Below are 21,200 nucleotides of genomic sequence, written 5' to 3' on the forward strand. Positions count from 1 at the left end.
GAGAACAGCCTCGTACAACAGCACAGGCAGGATGCCAAGTGCTAAAAAGCAACTCTGCAGACACTGCCTGGAGGTCCCCCTTTTATGTTTTTGCTTCCCCCGTGTCAGAACAGCACCTGAAAGAGCAAAGTCAAAATTTTAATGCCTCCAAGGATGGAGATGTAACATCCTCTCTGGGCGCCTGTCCCAGTGTCTGAATACCTCTATGGTGAACTAATTGTTCCTCATAGCTAACCAGAGTTTCCCCTGTTGCAATTTGCCTCCGTTGCCTTTTGTCCTTCAACAGTTGCTCCTCCAAGACGAGTCTGGTCCATTTTTTCCTACACTCTCCAGGTAGCTGTAAACAGCAGTTACATCCCTCTCTGCCTTCTCTTTCCCAGGCTGAACAAGCTCATGTCTCTCTGTCTCTCCCCCTGTGATGTGCTCCAGTCCCCTGGCAGCTTGGTGACCCTCCACCACCAAGGGTGAGCTGATTCCAATTGTTCGTCTGCCAGCAAGTCTAAAACTGGACGTGGCAACCCAGTGATGGTCTGACAAGTGTTAAAGAGAGTGAAGCATCACTTTGCTCAGCCTGATGGCTAATGTGCTTCCTGTATAGTCCCATATGCAGCTCACCTGGGCTGCAAGGACAACTGATTGACTCAGGCTCAGCTGAGAACCTCAGGTCACTGTATGCAGAGTTGCTTTTCAAGCATTAGGCATACCACCTGTGCTGAAAATATCCCACACATTCTATTACCTAGAGTGACACAAAAGCAAGAGCCAGGGCTCCCAGCATGGGTAGGCAACATCCGGAAACCAGGTGTTTGAGAAGCAATGGGTTATGGTGACTGAATGCAAGAGACAAGCACTGTGCGGAAGGAAGTAAAGAGGAACAGCTTAGAACAAGATGGAGACAACAAATATCACTTGCCCAAGCCTTTTAAATGGCCTAAGCCCTAGCACCTGAAAAGCCAGAAGCCTGACATAGTTCGTGTGGCCAGTAGGTAAGGAGTGTGAAGAAAGCTGTGGCCATCTCAGAGAAGTGGAATGAATTCTTTGCATCAGTTCCCGCTAGCGAGGATTGTGGGGTATTCCTTTCCTGAAATAATCCATCCTCGGGAAAGAGAGAAGAGCTGTCTCGCACTGGTGTAGATGTGGAGACCATAGAAACAAAGCTGTCTTAAGAGAAGGATTAAGTTAATGGATTAATAACTAGTTACCGTGAGGATCCAAGCACAGCAATAAGGAAGCAAGTTCCAGGGGAGGGAGAGTATGACAAAAATCTGTGCTAGCAGCTATACATTTCAACATGATCCTAACTTCTCTGCAGATGGAAGTTAATGATTAAGTGAAAACTCGATAGCTAGCCAGGGTTTGGTTTACTCTAACGATCACTGCAGAGAGCTGCAAACCCGCTTGATTAAACTGGCCAATAAAAACTGATGTCAGCAAAGTCCAAAGCAATTGCAGTACAGGAAGAAAATCACAATGGGCTTTAGTTGGGCTGCTGCCATATGAGAGCGTCTGAGAGTCCTGCATAGCTCTGTGAAACCTCAGACGGCTCAGAGTTTAAGAGAATCTCACAAGCTGTTAAAGGAAAGGGATTAAGACAGCATAAAATCCATTATGTTCAGAATCCATTGCCCCCCTGCCCCCCTGTTTCAGGCACATGTTTTAGAATCACAAGAGTACAGGAAGGGGAGACAAGGAAGTCTGAAACGAACGAGCAGCTTCTGTACAAGCTCTGCACGTAATCTAGGAACAAGAGGAGTGGGGATTTTGTAGCACACCAGAACTATGAAATGTAGAAAATGGATTTGGGGGCGTAAGGAAATTGATTCCCTACTCAGCCTAAAGCAATATCAACATGACCAATTTAGTTCCCAAGAGGCAGGTTTAAAGCAAGGGTAAAAGATTTTCACTCACCACCAGATGTGGTACCCAAGGTGTGGTACTGGCTGGATGAGTGAAGAGTTCCAGATGAGACCGGTATTTCTGAGCATTGAATCAGGGATGTTGAATACAGCGGTTCAGAGGGAGCTTTCAGCCCCCAAAATGCTCACCTCCAGCTGGCACGTTTTAGCCTGCCCAACCATTGCTGGTCAAACCACTTACACGTCTCCCATCTGTGCAAGCGTCTCCAGGCCTGCCAGCGCAGGGAAATGGTTGTGCCATTATTGCACATGCAGAAACTTACTTTGCGTTAGCTATGTCCGCTATTGAGCTGAGACCACATTGTGCATCATCTGAGCGGCAGTTCGAGCGGGCAGGGCGAGAAGGCAGGGCGCAGAGAGGACCTAGGGAATAGGCAGAAGACACTGAAGACCATGGTGGCCACCCGGCAGCAGGTTAAAGCTGCTCCGTGTGCTGCAGCAGGCAGGGTGGATGCTGCCACCCAGACGGAGCCACAGTGGGTGCATGCAGCTACCCAGACCCTGGGCTGCAGGCAGTGCCCCCCTCCCACACCGGCTCGTGCCTCTGGTCCTGGCCCCACTTGTGAAAGCTGCACTCGAGTGGGGGAACTCCTTCACATGGTGAAGGAGCTAAGAGAGGAGGTGAAGAGACTGAGGACCATCAGGGAGTGTGAGAGGGAGATTGACCAGTGGAGCAGGGCCCTCTCACAAACTCAGCAGCCTGCTGGGGCTGGAGTGTCCGAACATCATCCACCTGCAAACTGCAGGGTTGGGGGAACAAGAGATGGGGAATGGCAGCAAGTTCCTGCCAGAGGAAGGAAACCTACTCCCCTCACCCAGACAGCAAAGCCCCAGATCCCCCTGGCGAACAAGTACCAGGTGCTGCAGGTGGAATCCAGCCCTGAGGATGAGGATGGTGGCTCCCACAGCCTAGAATCCTTCCCTAGGCTGCACCATTCTCAGAAAAAGATAAAAACATCCTCCATCAAGAAGAAGAGGAGGGTGATTGTTGTAGGGGACTCCCTCCTAAAAGGAACGGAGGGACCCATTTGCAGACCGGACCCGCTCCACAGAGAGGTCTGCTGCTTACCGGGTGCATCAGGGAAGGAGGTAGCTAGAAAACTTCCTTCCCTGGTTCACGAGACAGACTACTATCCTTTGATAGTAGTCCAAACTGGTAATGATGACCTAACAAACAAAAAGGCCGAAGCCATCAAGAATGGCTTCAGGGCAATTGGGAAAGTGATGGAGGGCTCTGGGGCACAAGTAGTATTCTGCTCCATCCCAATGCTAAATAGAGAGGAGGGGGAAGCCAGGATGAAGAATTCGATTAATACCTGGCTCCGAGCCTGGTGCGAGGAGAGGGGCTTTGGCTTTTTTGATCATGGGGGGGCTCACGCACCCCCAGGCTTTCTCGCTAAGGGCGGGACACATGGGTCTCCTAGGGGGGCTAAAGCCCTTGCCAGAAACCTAGCCAAGCTCATAAATCGAGCTTTAAACTAGATGTGAAGGGGGAGGGGGTTGAGCCCAGGCTAGACAGGAATGAGCCTGGATGTGGAGAATTGGTGATTGGGAGAGGGTGCGCGGGCGAGGACCACCAGTACCTCACCGCACAGAAAGTGGGGGAGAACACACCTCAGGGTGTTAAGGGAGATGCAGGCACTATGGTGTCAACTACTCCAGTTACCAGGCAGTTGGGAACGAGCCCTGTTCCCTCTAGGAGGGCTGAAGGCTCGGCAGCTCAGCTGAAGTGCATTTACACCAATGCACGCAGCATGGGAAATAAGAAGGAAGAGCTGGAAGCTGTTGTAGGGCAAGGGGCCTATGATGTCGTTGCCATCACGGAAACGTGGTGGGACGACTCATATAACTGGAGTACGGCTATGGTGGGGTATAAGCTTTTCAGGCGGGACAGGAAGGGTAGGAGAGGAGGTGGGGTAGCCCTCTTTGTAAGGGAGGACTTGGACATCACTGAGATGGATTGTGGAGATGAGGAGGTTGAGTGCCTGTGGGTCAAAATCAGAGGAGCCCACCAGAAGGTAGATTTTGTGATGGGAGTCTGTTACAGACCACCCAACCAAGGAGAAGCAGCTGATGAGCTCTTCTATAAACAGCTGCGGTCAATCTCTAGATCGATGCCTCTCGTTCTGGTGGGAGACTTCAATCTGCCTGATATCTGCTGGGTGTACAACACAGCAGAAAGGAAGCAGTCTAGGAGGTTCCTGGAGTGCGTGGGAGACAACTTCCTTGCACAGTTGGTGAATGAACCAACCAGGGAAGGTGCCCTCCTGGACTTCCTGTTGGTGAACAGAGAAGGCCTTGTAGGGGATGTGGCGGTAGGTGGACGCCTAGGACTAAGCGACCATGAGATTATAAAATTTTCTGTTCTAGGTGAAGTGAAGAGGGTGGTTAGCAAGACGGTAACATTAAATTTCCAGAGGGCAGACTTTGATCTCTTCAGCAGGCTGGTTGGTGAAGTCTCATGGGAGACAGTACTCAAGGGCAAGGGAGCCCAGGAGGGCTGGGAGCTCTTCAAAGGGGTGGTCCTAGCAGCTCAGGAGAAAGCCATCCCCGTGGTCCGGAAAAAAAGCCGGCAGGGGGAGAAAGCCAGCTTGGTTGAATAGAGAGATCTTGAGGGATATCAAGAAGAAGAGAAATGTTTATGGGCTCTGGAAGAAGGGACAGGCCTCTTGGGTGGACTACAGGAGGGAAGTGAGATTGTGTAGGGAAAAAATCAGAAGGGCTAAGGCTCAGCTAGAAATTGGATTGGCCAAGTCAGTGAAAGATAACAAAAAATCTTTCTACAAATATATAAATAATAAAAGGCGGACTAGGGAGACCATACAGTCCCTATTGGACACAGAAGGAACAACAGTAACAGGGGATGAGGAAAAGGCTGAGGTACTTAATGCCTTCTTTGCCTCAGTCTTTAGTCGTAAGGAGGGTCGTTCCGTCTGTGTACAAACCCAGGAGCTAGAGGAGCATAATGAGGCTCCCATGATCCAAGAGGAGGTGGTCAGAGACTTGCTAGCCCGACTGGACAGCCACAAGTCTATGGGGCCGGACGGGATTCACCCTAGGGTACTGAAGGAGCTGGCGGATGTGCTGGCCAAACCCCTTTCCATCATCTTCCAACAGTCCTGGAAGACTGGGGAAGTCCCACTGGACTGGAGGCTGGCTGATGTTGTGCCCATCTACAAAAAGGGCCGCAGGGAGGACCCAAGAAACTACAGGCCTGTCAGTCTGACCTCAGTGCCAGGGAAAGTCATGGAACAGGTGATCTTGAGTGCTATCATGAAGCACATGCAAGAGAACTGGGTGATCAGGCCCAGTCAACATGGGTTCACAAAAGGCAGGTCTTGCCAGACTAACCTGATCGCCTTCTATGACAAAGTGACCCGGCTACTGGATGAGGGAAAGGCTGTGGATGTGGTCTTCCTGGACTTCAGCAAAGCCTTTGACACAGTTTCTCACAGCGTTCTGCTTGAGAAACTGTCAGCCTCTGGCCTGGACAGGCGCACACTCTCCTGGGTGGAAAACTGGTTGGATGGCCGGGCCCAGAGAGTGGTGGTAAATGGAGTTAACTCCAGCTGGAGGCCAGTGACAAGTGGGGTTCCCCAGGGCTCAGTGCTGGGTCCAGCCCTGTTCAATGTCTTCATCAATGATCTGGATGAAGGCATCGAGTGCACCCTTAGCAAGTTTGCGGACGACACTAAGCTGGGTGGAAGTGTCGATCTGCTGGAGGGTCGGGAGGCTCTGCAAAAGGATCTGAACAGGCTGGACCGCTGGGCAGAGTCCAATGGCATGAGGTTTAACAAGGCCAAATGCCGGGTCCTGCACTTGGGGCACAACAACCCTATGCAGTGCTACAGACTGGGAGAAGTCTGTCTAGAAAGCTGCCTGGAGGAGAGGGACCTGGGTGTGTTGGTTGACAGCCGACTGAATATGAGCCAGCAGTGTGCCCAGGTGGCCAAGAAGGCCAATGGCATCTTGGCTTGTATCAGAAACGGCGTGACCAGCAGGTCCAGGGAGGTTATCCTCCCTCTGTACTCGGCACTGGTGAGACCGCTCCTCGAATCCTGTGTTCAGTTCTGGGCCCCTCACCACAAGAAGGATGTTGAGGCTCTGGAGAGAGTCCAGAGAAGCGCAACAAAGCTGGTGAAAGGGCTGGAGAACAGGCCTTATGAGGAGCGGCTGAGAGAGCTGGGGTTGTTTAGCCTGGAGAAGAGGAGGCTGAGGGGTGACCTCATTGCTCTCTATAACTACCTGAAAGGACGTTGTAGAGAGGAGGGTGCTGGCTTCTTCTCCCAAGTGACAGGGGACAGGACAAGAGGGAATGGCCTCAAGCTCCGCCAGGGGAGGTTTAGGCTAGACGTTAGGAAAAAATTCTTTGCAGAAAGGGTCATTGGGCACTGGAACAGGCTGCCCAGGGAGGTGGTTGAGTCACCTTCCCTGGAGGTGTTTAAGGCACGGGTGGACGAGGTGCTGAGGGATATGGTTTAGTGTTTGGTAGGAACGGTTGGACTCGGTGATCCGGTGGGTCTCTTCCAACCTGGTTGGTTGTTCTGTGATCTTCTACAAAGACCCTCGGTGCTAAAGTCACGCTGAACTACACTTGAGAGGTATCAATATTGAGTATCCTGTAAAACTCCAGCCGGGGGTACGGCACAGGGGTTTTCCCAAGGCAAGCCTCTATCACTGCTGAAGTCACTCCTGTCCCTGTCTCACAGGTAAGAACACAGATACAATATGCGGTGTACCCACTGTGTTTATGGTGTTAGTGCTTCCCAAGGGCGTAATCCACTGGCACCCAAATTTTCTCTTTCTGCCACGCATGACCAAGAAGACAACAGGACTTCCTTCCCTCCAAGCTTCTTCTGTATAGGAATTACCTGAGATTGGAGTGCTGTCAGTTCCACCTGAAATTCCACACAGCTGAACTTCCCCTGAAGTACTGCAGTGCTAGTTCACTGCAAGAGCTCTCCCTTTCCTCTCCTGAACTAGGCTGTGGACTGAATGACTCTCCCGTGGGGCTTGCTGCATACGTTTTGGAGAAATTCTCTACGTGGACAGACAGATTGTTTTTGCAGAAAGATGATGGAGGCTTGGAAAGGTAAGAAAAAAAGATGCTCTTCCACAAGAAGACTCATTAAAATATTGGGTAATACTAACTAATGAGGAGATAGGGAAAAGACAGGGCAGTCAAAGCTGAATTTTAAGGATGACGGTGAAAAGTAGTCAATTAAACTTAGAGCAGACCGCATGCAAATGGCTGCTTCAAGCAGCAGGCAGTTTTGCTCTGGACACAAGGGTGCCGATTTCATTTGCTGCTTGAAAACGCGTGGAGAACAAGAGGAAGATTTGTTCTTCAGGTCATGAGCCCCCTGGAGTGGATTGAGAAAGAGCTTCCCAGGAAATGTCCTTCTCTTTGTGTCTCAACAGCAAGTACTCTCTTGATGAGCTTTTGACCAATGTGATGATTTATTGGGTGACATCCTCCATTGTGCCCTCAATGCGCTTCTACAAGGAGAACTTCTCCAGGGACCCTGGTCTAACTGCTGATTCCAGGTAATGAAGCAGTAGGTGCAAGGCAGATTTGCAAATGAGACTGAACCACATTGAACTCTATAAACATTTACACCCATTACAAAAGATAGTTTAAATAGTTTAAAAAGAAATCCAAGCAGTTCTTTGCTTTAGAGAAATATATTCAAGGGTCCCTTTTGTCTTGAAGCTGTAATTCACACAAGGTAGCTGGTGGCCAAAAAGGTGCAGAAGACTTGTCAAAGTCTATTCAGTCTTGTTGGTGTTCAAAGTACAGCTCTACGTACTTGTTCACAAAGCAAACGTAACCTGTGGCTCCGTTCAGTGAAAACAAAAGAGAAAACCAATAGCATTTCTAAGGAGTATAAACTCCGTTAGGAAGGATACGGCTTCCTGGGGGATAAAGTGAGATCCACAAGTGCTCAGCATGAACTTAGGGAAGCGGCTGGGAGAGCAGTATTCCAAACCAAGCACCTCCAACAGCTGCTGGTGGGCAGATGACTGTAAGAGAGGCTGCGCAGGAAAACGCTGCTAAGCAGAATTCTCCAAGGGATTAGGCATACAAATAGGAGTCCTTTTCTTTGTAGACTCATCCAGTTTACCTCTCCTCTCGGGAGAGTCATTTGTTACCTATCTCTGAAAATGCAGATCTCCTAACCCCGTGCAGTTCCGTGTTACTTCACCCACATGGCTGTGCAAGGAATGTAGTTCAACACAAACTGATTTAAAGCCGTTTATTCATCATTTTACTTTGAGTTTGAAAGGATGTACTCATAGGATGGATCTCGTAATGCACCTCTGAATACAACCAGACTGACAAGTTCCTCCTGTGCCCTCCTGTGGGACAAAGTGATTTTTCTTTCCTGGGCAGGGAAACCCACCTTTGACTACAAAGCAAGGTGTCTCTCAGCCACACTACTACTACTGTTTTCCTCTTCTGATTTTCATTGACAGAGGTAGCGTGTGTTCTCCAGGAGCTGCCTTCTCTAAAACAAAACTGATTGATCGCCTCAACAAATGTGGTGTTGAGTTCTCCACTATTCAAAGGCCTGAGGATTGAAGTAAAAACATAAGTGTCTGAATGAACACCTCTCCTGGTTCTAACTACAATAAATAAACTCTTTTGGCTGTAAAAGCCTAATCCTGAAATAGTTTCACTGTGCTATTGTTGCCAGGAGAAACAGAAAATGACTTAAAAATACCCTTTGCCTATAGTGAGCACACCCATGAGGAGTACCGAGTTTTAATTCACAATCATGGTAAATGACTGACTTCTTGGGTGCTAGTTCTGGAATTTTGTATAATCTCTTTCCTCTAACTTACTGCTTAACCACTAAAGCGCCTGCTTCACAACCACAGCCTTCTGATTTCTCCCCATTCCCAAGTTTTAAAGGCAGGCAGGCCTTGGGTAACAGGGGTCTTAGCAGAAGAAACCACTAGTTAGTCCTCCTGCCTGTTTGGGAAAGCTGCCAGTACTTTGTGCTGATCTTACTGTCAAAGCCTTAATGCCCCTAAGTGAAATAAATGAGGAGTTTGTGTTTCTCAGAGCTTGAGCAAGACTTCTGTCTTTCTGCCGCCAGCACCAGTTCCCCAACCCCGGGTCATTATGAAGATCTGGTGACTCTGTGCTGTTGTCTGAAAGGTGTGTAGATCCTCACCCTTGCTAGCTTGCCTGCCCTGAGCTGTTCCCGATAAGGAGAGAAGAGAGAGCACAAAGAGCAAGGTTTGTCAGCATGACTGTGACTGGCAGTGTTGCGGAACACTTGGAAAGCACAGAAAGCATAGACACAGGCACACACACACGTAGGAGAAACAACATTTTTATTAATGCTATAACTCTACTCTATACTGAAGATTTTAACGAATATCTTGTAGCTTCTGTCGTAACAAAGGTCAGACCACTCCATATCCAGGGGAGGACTTCTCATGGCTGGTGGCTCTGGAGCTCTAGAATTCAAAGGAAAATGTTAACAGGCTTTCATTCCCCTGAAGTCCAACCATATCAGAATTCTACTTGACCATACCACCTGCAGGAAAATTATCAGGTTTTGGCTCTTTATAGTTCTGCCTGGTTTTAAGTAAACCAGTAGAAATGAGGCAGAAACGGGCTGGAAGTCATAAAAGGTTCCTATTTGGTCACATAATCAAGTCTGTCAAAATAATCTGTCCATTAACAGCCTGGTGGAAATCATAGTTTTAGTTTAATCTATCTTAAATTCTGTAAATATACTTACCATAACGTAAATACATCTATTTGCAATAATAAGATTATCATAGCAGGAAAACTCTCTCTCCAAACATGACTTATGGTGCATTGATTCTTAAATGTTAAGTATTATAAATGAGAAAAGCCAAACAGGTCTTTATTCTGCTGCCCCTTCCCTCAAAACACTCACACAGTTCCAGTGGATTTTTCTTTCTCCAAACATGTAGCTCAAGACTAATCTTTGTTAAAAAGCTGCTTACCTATATTGTGATAAACGGGTTTTCTGTTTCCTTCCTATACATGTATTCCTCGTGCCGATAATAACTTAGTGATGACACTTCCTATGGTACATACGTTTACTTCGGATTGTTTTACTATAGTTGGTAATGGCTTTGGTGTTGGGGCTGTAAATGAAGAGGGGGGAAAATATGTCAGCCTTGTGTCATCAAAGTGATGGTTCGTTTTCCACTACGTTCCACCCCACAAACATTACCTTCTTTAAAGACTGATGAACACAAGTGGTATGGCTTGGCCTTCTCCACCGCCAGCTTTCTTTGAATGTGAGGGAGGACTTTCCCACAGTGCTCAAACACGGAATTTCTTGGAGCTCCTCCCTCTCTACACCGAGAAACACCATAATTCTGATGAATGAAAAGCATGAAGAAAAACCTAATTACAATTGGTCTGTAACAAATTATACCTTTACAGAGCAGCTTTGGCTTTGGGAAGGATGCTGTTAAACTTCTAGGTCCAGCTGTAACTGGAAGTGTAGAAACTTATTCCTAATATTTCCAGGAATGGTACAAAACCCAAAGCATGATCTTTACTGAGAACTGTGCAAACCACTGTGCAGAACCTTGCGCACTTGACAGAACTTTTACACTCACCATAAGATGAACCTTCATTGATTGATTCCGCTGGTCTGCTGGCCAATAGCAGGCACTCTGCTGGTTGCGGACTGAAAGAATTGCATGGGTTGGTATTCTAGCCCTGGTCCGTAAATATGACTTCAAGCACTCCTATGAGAAATAACACATTTCAAAAGCCTGTTACGAATCTGCCTCTTCTCTTTCCACTGAGATGATAAAGATTTTTTCTGTCTAGACTCACTAGTTCAGTGTTGGTGAAAGGAAGCTTCAGTAAGTCTTCCACGAGTCCCATCTCCTGGCACCTTTCGTAAACGTGTTTTAAGAGCTCTTCTCTATTTACCTCGGTGGCATGTTGCCGCAAAAGAGCCCAAGCCTCCACCACGCACCTGTAATTCATTTTTTTTGATAGGTAAACATATAGTAATAGTATAACCAAAATGACGCCCCAACATTATTGTATTCCAAGTTTAAAGGAAGTTTAGGGGATTGTGATTTAAATTATTTGTTCTCCACTTTATGCAATATTTGAATGTCAAAATGGGGGGAGATATTTCTTTACCTATTAGACAACAACACACTGAGGCAAAGCTGCGCTTTGCTACACGTTGACATGGATGGCTTCACATTCTGTAGGTATTTGCGGGCTTGCCTATGCTGTCCTTGGCAAACGAGTGATTGAATAATCCTCATCTGTAGCCACGGTGCTACTTTCATTGTTCCTTGATGATGGAGGTGGGCCAGTGTTTTCTGTAAGGGTTGAAGACCGGGCTACTTAAGATAAATACATATGTTCTTGCAAAACAACTATTCAAAAGTTTATTAAAGTAAAGGTGAATGTCAGTTAAACGAACTTGCATGAGTTACTAATGACATAGTTGATACTGGACATGTATCAGAGATCCTATTCAGTTAGCCGTACAGAACAAAGGGAGTGTTTTAAAAGGAGTAATTCCCTCTTTCCTAGGTTAATCAAATCTCTGTATACAAACAGCACTTTTTATAAGCACATTACAAATAATAAGTTTTATCAATTACCTGTCCAAGTAATTAAAACAGAATCTCAAATCATAACTAACTGCTGAAGATGCTGCATCAGGACTACGAAAAAAAGCCTATGGTGTGTTAATACCTGTTATTAGATAAGCAGCAATTTCTGAAAACCATTTTATAGAGGACAGCCTTGCATAGTAATGTACCTCCAACTGAACAGTAACATACTTACTTCATAGTCATAGCGATCAAGGAGCCAGAATCCTTGAATAAGCTTTACAAGGCCCTGAGGGAGAGCAAAGGTGGTGGCAAAGGACTTGACTACATTTTCTATTTTATTTGGCCAGCAATGAAAGATGTCCAGCAGCAAGTAAATAGTCTGATATCAAATATCCAGTTAAGGCTAATAAATCTGGAAGACCAACAAGTTTTTCCCATTACATTTTGAAAAAAATAATGAAATAAGAATAGAAAAGTGGTAGGAATCAGAAAATACTAATGTCTTAGTCTTGCCGTTTTAAGCTGTTGAAACCTGAAGACAGGCAGGTCCTAACCACAAAACTCTATTCTGAAGAAGAATAGAAATACACTTTGATTTCTCTAAGGCATCCAAAGAGTTTAGCTTCAGATATTTAAATAGATGTTCTAAGGCAGCTCTGGGCTACCACTGGTTTCAAAGCCCTCGCTCTCTAGGCTCCCCTCCTGGGTCAGGTAACAAACCACAAGAGCAATTCTGAGTATTTCTGCAGCTTAAAAATTAAGTGTCTGCCCAATGACTTCCCTCTTCTCTCTTCTTATTCTCTGTGTCTCCACTACCAACAGAACAAAAGCAAAGCCTGTTGGCAGTGCCAGAAAAGAGATGATTTCAGCAAAAATCATCTACTGCTATGCCACTGTTAGAAATGCTTTTGCTCTTAAGCAGCAGATTTCAGTGTGTCATTCTAGTAAGAAGCCATTTGCTACAGCTACGCGTGCTTTAAAAAATACAAACTGTGTTTAAATTTTGAGAAAGAAATTAACAGGGCTTTTTACCTATGACATTTCTTAGCAAAGCCATTCTCTCATAGTAGAAAAGACCTTGCAACAGAACACAGAAAAAAAAATCATAAAAATTCTACAATTCAAAAAATTAAAAAAATGCTTCTCTTTAAGTTTATATTAACATATGTCCTTAAGCATGTAGGTGACAAACATTTAAGAACTTTTGTTTGCATATACTGAAGGTGTAATACAGGTAACAAGGAAGAATACAACCGCATGTTTGTAGGTCTCCTCAATGCTTTCTAGCAGGTAGAGATGCAGCAGTGCCTGAGGGGAAAAAGTTAAAGTTTTTTAAAAACTCCCGTTGTTCATAAACCATTGGCTTTTGGCTGAGGTTGGGTGGGGAGGGGGATGGTGGTGATTTCAGTGACCATGGCACTCACATGTAAACTGGGAGGGGGATATTTCCCAGTCCCTCCTTCCTCTCTGTCCCACAGCTTTGCAGCTTGGTCTCCTAAGTGGGAAACTATGCCATCGATCATCAGGCAGTCAGAGTCCCACTTTCCTCTGGAACAAGAGATAGTGAAGATTTGGACAGGGGAAAACAATTCCAGCCCCTCAGTGCAACAGATTTCCTCCAGCCTTTATCTGAGTTACTAGAGAAGCAAGCTCAGTAAGACAAACTTTCAAGTCAATTTCTAATACACCGTGGCTTCCACCAAAACTCATCCGGCTGCAAATACAAATGTCGACAAAAAAAGCCACTCACTTTCACTTCTGGACCTGCAATGGAAGTGCCCCAGAGCTGTAGGCTCACCTTGACAAATTCTCCAGCTTCTGTCGCTGACCATTATATCAGGTCGGAAGAAGAGGCTAATTGTAGGAAGGGGCAGACAAATGCATCATCCCATCTACAGGCAATAAAGTAAAAGCAAGTTAAGGAAGTAATATCACATTTGCAAACTAAAAACATTGACTAAGAAAGATAAAAGATCATACAAGCTAAGCACCAAGAAGCACAGACAAGCTCCCAACTCTGAAAAGAAGCCAGTCCTGTTCCTGCCTTTGCTACCAGAGATGTGAGACACAAGACTCAATTCCGTCTTGTCCCAAGTACTGTTTCAAGTTTACACTCAGTGTAGCATTCAAAACACGCAGCACAAGGTCAAGTTCACTACCAAAAAAACCCAATTCCTGAAAAGAAACAGGCTGCCCAGGGAGGTGGTTGAGTCTCCATCCCTGGAGGCGGTTAAAAGGCAGGTAGATGAAGTGCTTAGGGACCTGATTTAGTAGTGGGCTGGTACGGTTGGACAAAGAGGGGATCCTTCCTGGGAAATGCTGCACCACCTTCCAGCAGGCAGCTCCGCAGACAAGAGAAGAGGTGATCTTGCATTCTGCCTTTCCAGACCTTTCCCCCTTGCCGCTTTTTCCCCCTTTTCCCTTTCCCACCCTTGCCCTTTCCTAACGTTTGCCCTTGCCACTGTTCCTGACTTTTCCCCTTGACACTTTTCCAAATTTTCCCCTTTCCCACTTTCCACTTTCCTGTCTTTCCCCCGGCTGCCTTTCCGGCCTTTCCCCCTTGCCACCTTTCCTGAATTTCCCCTGTCGTCATGGCCCCTTTCCTGGTTTTCCCATATCCAGCTTTTCCACTTTTCCCCCTTTCCCACTTTTTCGCCTTTCCTGCCTTTCCACTGTGCTACCTTTGCCAACTTTTCCTCTTGCCGCCTTGCCCCTGCTGCTTTTTTGGCCTTTCCCCCTTGCTGCCTTTCCTGACATTTCCCAACATTCCCTTGTGGCACCTTTCCCTTCTTTGCCTTTGCCACCTTTCCTGCTTTTCCCTGCTTCCCCCTTCTGATCTTTCCCCGGCTTCCTCCTTTCTATCTTTCCCCTTTCTCCCCTTTCCCTTTCCTGACTTTCCCCCTTGTTCTTTGACACCTTCCCTGCCTTTTCCGCTGTCCCCTTTCCCTCCTTTCCCCGTTGCCGCCATTCCCCATTCCCACCTTTCCAGCACTGCCCCTTTCCTGCCTTTGAGTTCTCCACTACTCAAAGGCCTGAGGTCTGAAGTCAAAACAGAAGTGTCTGAATGAACACCTTTCCTGGGTCTAACTCCACTGAACTCATGTGGCTGTAAAAGCATAATCCTGAAATAGTTTCACTGTGCCTTTGCTCTCAAAGCAAAGGTTTTTGCTGGGTAGCCTCCTTGTGACCAATGCATTACAGTTCATGCTTACCTAAGCCCTCAGGAAGGAGACCAGACTGACAGAGCCAGATGACCATTTGTACATACACAGAAAACTGGTTAGCTAACACCTCCTTATTTCTCAAGTTTGCAAAATCTGAAGAAAAGGCATAAGATTAGTTTTGTATGCGATTCCTTTCATTTTTACAAAAGTCCCTTCATCATACTAAATCGAGAGTATAAAAATAACATGGTACAATTCTCCATCTTTGCTTTTTTCACTCTGTATCACTCTCCGATGGGAAGAAAAACCCCACAAAAAGGATAATTGAGGAAGCTACAGAAACCTAAGTAACTTACTCTACAAGTCACTCATTTACACTGCCTTCTTATTTTTAGTATTGCAAATACACTATTTCAACGCAATTATCAACAAAAGCTCATGTTTGCACAATCAGAACCCAAGCATCATCCCAAATCTTACTAAAACATACCAAAGATTTAGTAATGCTGTCAAACCTTTCTCATTGAGCTGTTGTGGTTCTCTTTGGAAACACTTTAAGACCCTGGTAAGGTTCCTCAGGACAGACTGGCAGCGCTGAAGGGACTGTAGCACTTGTGGGTCGACGGTGTTGCACGAGCCATCAAATAGTGGAACACCTTTTTGAGAAGAGATATTGAATCATCAGCCTACAGAGCAATTCCAGTGTTTCAAGGTACACACGCGTCATATCACATACCAGCAGGTTACTGAGTAAGCTCAAATAGAAAGAAAGATTTTATATCTGCAGAATGACTACACTGGTACTCACATATGCCATCAAATTCATCTTTCGTGTAGATGACTTTTTTCCATGCACAGTCACGAATAAACTCTAAATTTGCTACAGAACTTGGCTGCTCTTTAAAAGAAGAGAACAAAACAGAAATGAATCAACAGGTTCAAACTGAAAAAGAGAATCCAGAAAAGCAGCCTTAGAAGACTTACTTTCAGAGGTCCAATGTTTAATGCATCCAGTCAGGAGTTCTAGAGAACCTGTCTGGACAGCCGCAGACAACATGGCCTCTAACTGCTCCTCCTAAGCAGAACAGACAAAATTAAATGAGAACATTCCATACTTTCAACATCTGAGCCATCAACAGTACAAGTCTCTGAACGAGATCAACACAATTCAGCAAAGGGAACAAAAAAAAGTCTTGATTTCCCAAGTTACTTCCAAGCTGGAGCTGATACCAGAACATCTGACTGGAATCTGAAGAGTCTGCACCACGCTTCCAAAACAAACAGCGTAGGGGCTAGGCCAACTTGCCAAGAAATTTGGGTTTAGCTACCACACCGTGCAGAACTGTTACTTGCCCCAACACACTTCCACAAATCAGAAATCCATTTCGTCTCAAACATTTACATAATTTTACTTTTTCTCCATTCTACCCCCCTTTTTCAAGTTAGTCAGGGATCTAAACCCTAACTCATGACTATGCAGGTAGTCCAACTGATGGGGAATGAAGATGTAGCAACTTTCCTGGACTTTCCCAAGAGTTCTGCTCTTGCTCCTCCAGCACTGCTCTATTTCTCCCTAGACAGTCAGTCCCTGGCCGGGCTTCAACTGGAGACAATGATAGTATTACAGTCTCAACAATGGACCTAAAACGTTACTATTTGCAGGACACTGGCAGGATAGCATCACAATTATGTGGGGGGATGAGCGTAAAATGAGCATAAAATGGTCTCTGACACCAAAAGCAGCACAACAGAAAAAACGTAGCCAAGGATCATCTCTTTAGGCATTCTCAAGAAAGAGAGAGTAAAAGCTCACCTCCTTCTGGAAACCGGTGCAAGTGACATGGACAACTCCAGACCTCAGCAAGCACACTCCATCTGCAGAAGCAATGAACGTTGGACAACAATCCATACTCTCGGAGTTATGTCATGATTAGTTTACATTGTTCCAACAGCAGTAACTGGAAAGACAGAACTGACTACCCATTGTCTTCATCAGATCACTTACAAGTTTGTGCAAAAGCACCAAACCCCAAACCCCAGCGGACAGTCAGATGCCTTTCACATTTCTGTATAAGAAATTCCTTGTGCCCAGGCCGTTAGGCACTTGGATTATCTGAGCCAACCCTGGAAGCCTCCACCACAATCACTTACCCAAAAACCAGCAATGTGTGCGAGCCCTAGAGGGCTCTGTCCAGCTGGGAAAACACTAACTTTTATTGTACATACAATGCAGAATAGAGGACCAAAGGAAAGGTATTGGAGGAAGGTACTTGCAGAAATGATGACAGGCTTTCTAGGCAAGAAAGGAGCATTTGTGAAGGGGGAAAAGGGCATAGGAGAGATTTTCCCAGGCCCTCCCAAGTCGTTCATCGCTCCTGTGATCTGAGTTATATATAAGATATCGTGGAGTAGCACAGAGGCCTCATGGGCAGGTTGCTGGTGGAGGCTGGAGCAAAGTGTTCCTGCAAATCTGGTCTCAGATGTTCAAGCTGGGTCTTGTTAATGAGATCCAAGAATTAACAGCTTGGAAGTGCTTAGGAAGTCAGTGTTTCTTCCAAGAATGTGATCACTGACGCTGAGCACAGAACCTGCAGTTTAGAGCTGGAGTAGACTTCAGTGCAAAATAAATCTCCTGCCAATCAGCTGAATATCATGAGACCTCACTGGGAAGGGGAAACCTTTGCTCATCTGTTGCAGGTAGGGTGATGTGCTTGGGGCTATTACTTAACCGTCAGGACAAAGCCACACATGGTGAGCTCTCCCTTTTTTCCCATGCAATCCCGTTGTTGGGCAGGTCTTTTTTGAGACAATACCAACCAAGAAGAGTTGTGTGTGCATAGGCAGTCCTGGCTTGGACCTCTTGGACCATGGGGACCGTGCCCCTTCAGAAGTCAGTCATGCAGGGAAATAGGGCATCCACTATCTTTGGCCTGTGGGAGCCAAATCCAGTTAAGAAAAGGAAAGCCTCCTTAGCCTCAAGGAACTTCATTAAAAGCAAAGGAAGAGAGTGTAGTTCAAAGGCAGAGGGATACCATGGGGTGAGCAGGATTGCAAAAGCCTGGAGGAGCACAGGGAAGGAGACCTGAAGCTCCCAGATCTTGCCCTGCCCTGCAACAGCAGCAGCCAGCAGCTCGCTGCTAGTGGCCACTGACCAAATCAAAGGGAGACAGCTGGTCCCTGGGATAAGTCTGGAGACCATATTCACAAAGATCCCCTGTTAGTGAGCACCATTTGCTGCCCAGTCATACTCTAAGACAGTAAACTTGATTTCCTGCATGAAAGGCCTTCACACCGTGAGATGAAGGGCAGAGCAGTACAGCAAGGCCAGAAATCCCAGTGAGGAGCTTGCAATGGCTCTAAAGGTCCAAACAATCATTTCCAAGTCGTGGCAGCATCACAGGCCATGTAAGAACTCTGCTTAAAGCTTTTGTGCTCCACTCTCACCGCTGTTCATTAGCTCATTTCACAACCAGAAGTCATCAGCTTTCCTCCCTCCATCTCAGGTTTTGATATTAACAGCATTTATGAGGATTGGATTAGAATTATGTGCAATTATTAGTGAGAAAACCAGAGACCCCAAAACAGAAAAAAGCCCAAAAAGAAAGAAGAAGAAGAAGAAAAGTGGTGTTATGCATAGGAAGGTGAGCTCCTTGTTCCCACTGGAGGGCCCCCAGGATTTGCAGGACTGCTGCTTGGCCTTGGGGTGCTTCCTCGAGGAGCAGGTCACACCTTGCCAAGATTAGTGAGTGGACCTGGGAGAGTTGGTAAGTTTGGTTGTGTTTGGATCCTGCTGCTTTCATCCAGCTGCTGAACCAGCCGGAAAAAAATACAAGATGGTCACATTGCCTTAGGTGCTTTTTCTATCGATGCAGCAGGAGTGACCCTGCATATTAGTGAGGAGAGTGAGAGACAAACACCAGAAGCAAGCTCTGTGTCAGGATGAGACTTGTGCAGCTGAAACGCGTTACGTCCCTCGAGAAAATGATGCCAATCATAAAGGGACCGCAGGACGGCAGCATCTGGAAGCTTAGATGGAGCTGCAGCTCTAAGATACACTAGAAGAAGCGTTATTCTCTCTCTTTTTTTTCAGTTTTCCTCATGCCGGAACAGCACCTGAAACAGCAAAACCACAGCCCTGGGACAGAGGCAGAAAGCTCTCCGATAGTGCTCCGAGGAGGCTTTTTAAACACGGGCGAGCTGTGGCGTCTGTCCGTAAGGAGAAGGGATTCTGCCCACGACACAGAGACGCTCCGAGGCGTTTCTGCGGGTCCTTTCCTAGGGCATTTCCCTTCCCGTTGAAGGGACATGCATCAGAACTACAACTCCCGGCGTGCCCCGCTCCCGGAACGCGCGCCCTCCCGCAGGGGCCCACGGGAGCTGCAGTCCGAGCCCAGGGGCTGTTTGCAAACGCGGCGGGTCCCGCTGGCTGCGGGAGGAGGGGAGCGCGGGCGGCGTCTCTGCCGGGGAGCGGAGCCGGCGGCCCGGCCCGGGCCCGGAGCAGGAAGCGGCCCCTCCTCCTGCCACGACGGGCGGAAGCGCCGCTGCCCGCACCGGATGTGGCGGCCGCGACGCCGGAAGCCGCCCCGGAAGCCGCCCCGCCGCTCCCGTGATGCCTCGCGGCGGCGCCCGTTCGAGCCGCGTCGGGCGGGAGGCGGCGGCTCCGCGCTCCGGTCTCGGCGGCTTCTCCCCGGCCCTGGATCGCCGCGAAGGGGCGAAGCGCCGGCGGAGCGAGCCGGGGGCGGCGTGCCCTTCGGTGCGGGTGTCGTTCCCGGGCGCCGTGAGCCGTGAGAGCGGCTGCCGCTTCGCCGTCGAGCTCCTCAAGCACGTCCTGTACCAGCGGCAGCAGCTCCCGCTGCCCTACGAGCGGCTCGGCTGCTTCTGCCGTCGGGTGAGGGGCCGGGAGGGAGCCCCGGGCCGGTTCTGCCCCGGCCGCGCGTGTCTGGGCGCGGCAGCCGCTCCTCGAGCCGAGCGCTCGCTGGGGCCGCGTCCCCCGGTGCCCCCGCAGCGGCGTTTGGGAGCCGAGCTCCGGGTTAAGGGCCGGGAGGCCTCAGCCGCTTCCTGGGGATCTCTCGTCGCCCCCTTCGTGCTCAAAGCCTGTTACCGCTTTGTTTGTTACTCAAGCGGCTCGAAGAAGAGAGCACAGTTAACGTTCTGTGGCTTTGGAGTGGCGGCCGATCTTTAAAAGATGGGGCTCGTAATTCCCGTGGGAATTCATTAGTGATGTGGTTCAGATTCACACTGAGTAGTGACAGAGCGGCCTTTTCTGGGTTCCTCTTGGGTCTCCTGATTCTGTATGTGGGTACCGATGTCTCTTACAAAGGAGCCCTCTGAGTGTTCCTTGATTTCCAGGGATGGATGGGCCGTGCTTTCTGCAGAGCGCGTTGGGACTAATGCCTCCTAATGAGGAAATGTGCTACTCCTCGTTTATTTTGCCTTCCAGGATGAAGATGCGAGTAAGAAGCCACCCTTCCTAGACTCGACAAGCAAGAAATGCCAGCAGCTGCTGACGGACCTAGAGGGACTGTTCCAGCACATGGAAGTGATGTTTAGTTTGACACGTGTTCCTCGGGTTCTTTTTCTACTTGGAGGCAATGTTATGAGCCCCAAGGAGCTCTATGAGCTCAACTTGGAGAGTATCTGTGAGGGCAGTGCTGAGGAGAGCCTGGAAACTGCATCCTGCGTTCGCAAGCTTTTTCACTCCCTCTTTGTTGCGGATGTCTTCAGTGAACTCGAGGATCTCCCTGTCGTGGGCACTGTTGTCATGCTCCTGGGGCACCGCGGCTGTGGTGTTGACTGGTTCCGGCCCAAGCTCAACTATAAAGTGCCGACGCGAGGGAGGAAACTGACCGTGAACTTGTCCTGTGATGGAGGCATCGACGTAAGCGCCTTGGCTCATCAGCACATGGCTTCTGCTTGGGAGGATTATGTCTGGTTTCAAGCACCGGTGACCCTCAAAGGCTTTTGAGAATGACCTGTGCTCTGTGGAACTCTAGTGGGTTACTGAATGAACTTTGGTGGTGCTTTAAGGGACAGTGACTTTCTCAAATGTAACCGCATATTCTTGTCCGTTTGGATCTCTTCTCCAGGGCATCTCCTGTCTTCCTACAGCTCGACCCTGTTCCTCTGTCCTCACCTCTGGAATTGTTGATGAAAGCCAATACCCGTTAAGGCACAGCCGCACGCACACGCCCCCCCAGAGTGTATCTATAGGGACCCGAGTTGTGGCACAGGAGATGAATTACTGTGTGGGGAATAAAAGTTTCCTGTTGCATGCTCAGTGAATTGGCAAATACTGGAGACAGTCTTCTCTCTCCCGACTTTTAATGTGTCCGTATGTGAATACACTTGGCTTTTGCCATCAAGGCCATCACCGCTCTTATCTATTCTGCTTCTGTAAAAGGAGAACTTCCCCTGCAGGCTGATCAGGCCTGAGTACTCAAGAGTTTGCCCATCTCTCTGAGAAAATTAACTTCCCTGTAAATCCTTTCAGTTACTTAATAATCCAAAGAGCGGGATTGCTCAGTGACGAGGA

General features: G+C 47.8%; 4 protein-coding genes and 1 long non-coding RNA gene across 5 annotated transcripts in view; 2 read left to right on the top strand and 3 right to left on the bottom strand.

Annotated features, from left to right (window-relative positions):
* Positions 1-21,200, top strand: part of LOC138718230 (protein ELYS-like) — a 58,307-nt gene that overhangs the window by 21,900 nt on the left and 15,207 nt on the right. The gene's annotated exons all lie outside the window — the stretch shown is intronic.
* Positions 9,282-10,318, bottom strand: LOC138718248 (uncharacterized). The gene is made up of 3 exons (XR_011337031.1): positions 10,139-10,318; positions 9,906-10,049; positions 9,282-9,386 (listed from the first exon to the last, which is right to left on the bottom strand). It is a non-coding gene; the product is annotated as an uncharacterized lncRNA (long non-coding RNA).
* Positions 10,428-11,824, bottom strand: LOC138717682 (protein ELYS-like). Its single transcript, XM_069851327.1, has 4 exons — positions 11,737-11,824; positions 11,074-11,261; positions 10,756-10,900; positions 10,428-10,664 (listed from the first exon to the last, which is right to left on the bottom strand). The coding sequence occupies exons 2-4, from the start codon at positions 11,226-11,228 to the stop codon at positions 10,428-10,430; spliced, it is 537 nt and encodes a 178-aa protein (XP_069707428.1). The 5' UTR covers positions 11,229-11,261; positions 11,737-11,824.
* LOC138717694 (protein ELYS-like) lies at positions 14,700-16,675 on the bottom strand. Its single transcript, XM_069851357.1, has 5 exons — positions 16,482-16,675; positions 15,653-15,743; positions 15,477-15,566; positions 15,184-15,324; positions 14,700-14,821 (listed from the first exon to the last, which is right to left on the bottom strand). The coding sequence occupies exons 1-5, from the start codon at positions 16,575-16,577 to the stop codon at positions 14,700-14,702; spliced, it is 540 nt and encodes a 179-aa protein (XP_069707458.1). The 5' UTR covers positions 16,578-16,675.
* On the top strand, positions 18,019-21,112 carry LOC138717696 (MAD2L1-binding protein-like). Its single transcript, XM_069851360.1, has 3 exons — positions 18,019-18,073; positions 19,033-19,556; positions 20,109-21,112. Exons 1-3 carry the CDS (start codon positions 18,019-18,021, stop codon positions 20,631-20,633), a joined length of 1,104 nt encoding a protein of 367 aa, XP_069707461.1. The 3' UTR covers positions 20,634-21,112.

Source organism: Phaenicophaeus curvirostris, chromosome 2 (genome assembly GCF_032191515.1).
Source record: "Phaenicophaeus curvirostris isolate KB17595 chromosome 2, BPBGC_Pcur_1.0, whole genome shotgun sequence".
Classification (NCBI taxonomy): Eukaryota; Metazoa; Chordata; class Aves; order Cuculiformes; family Cuculidae; genus Phaenicophaeus; species Phaenicophaeus curvirostris.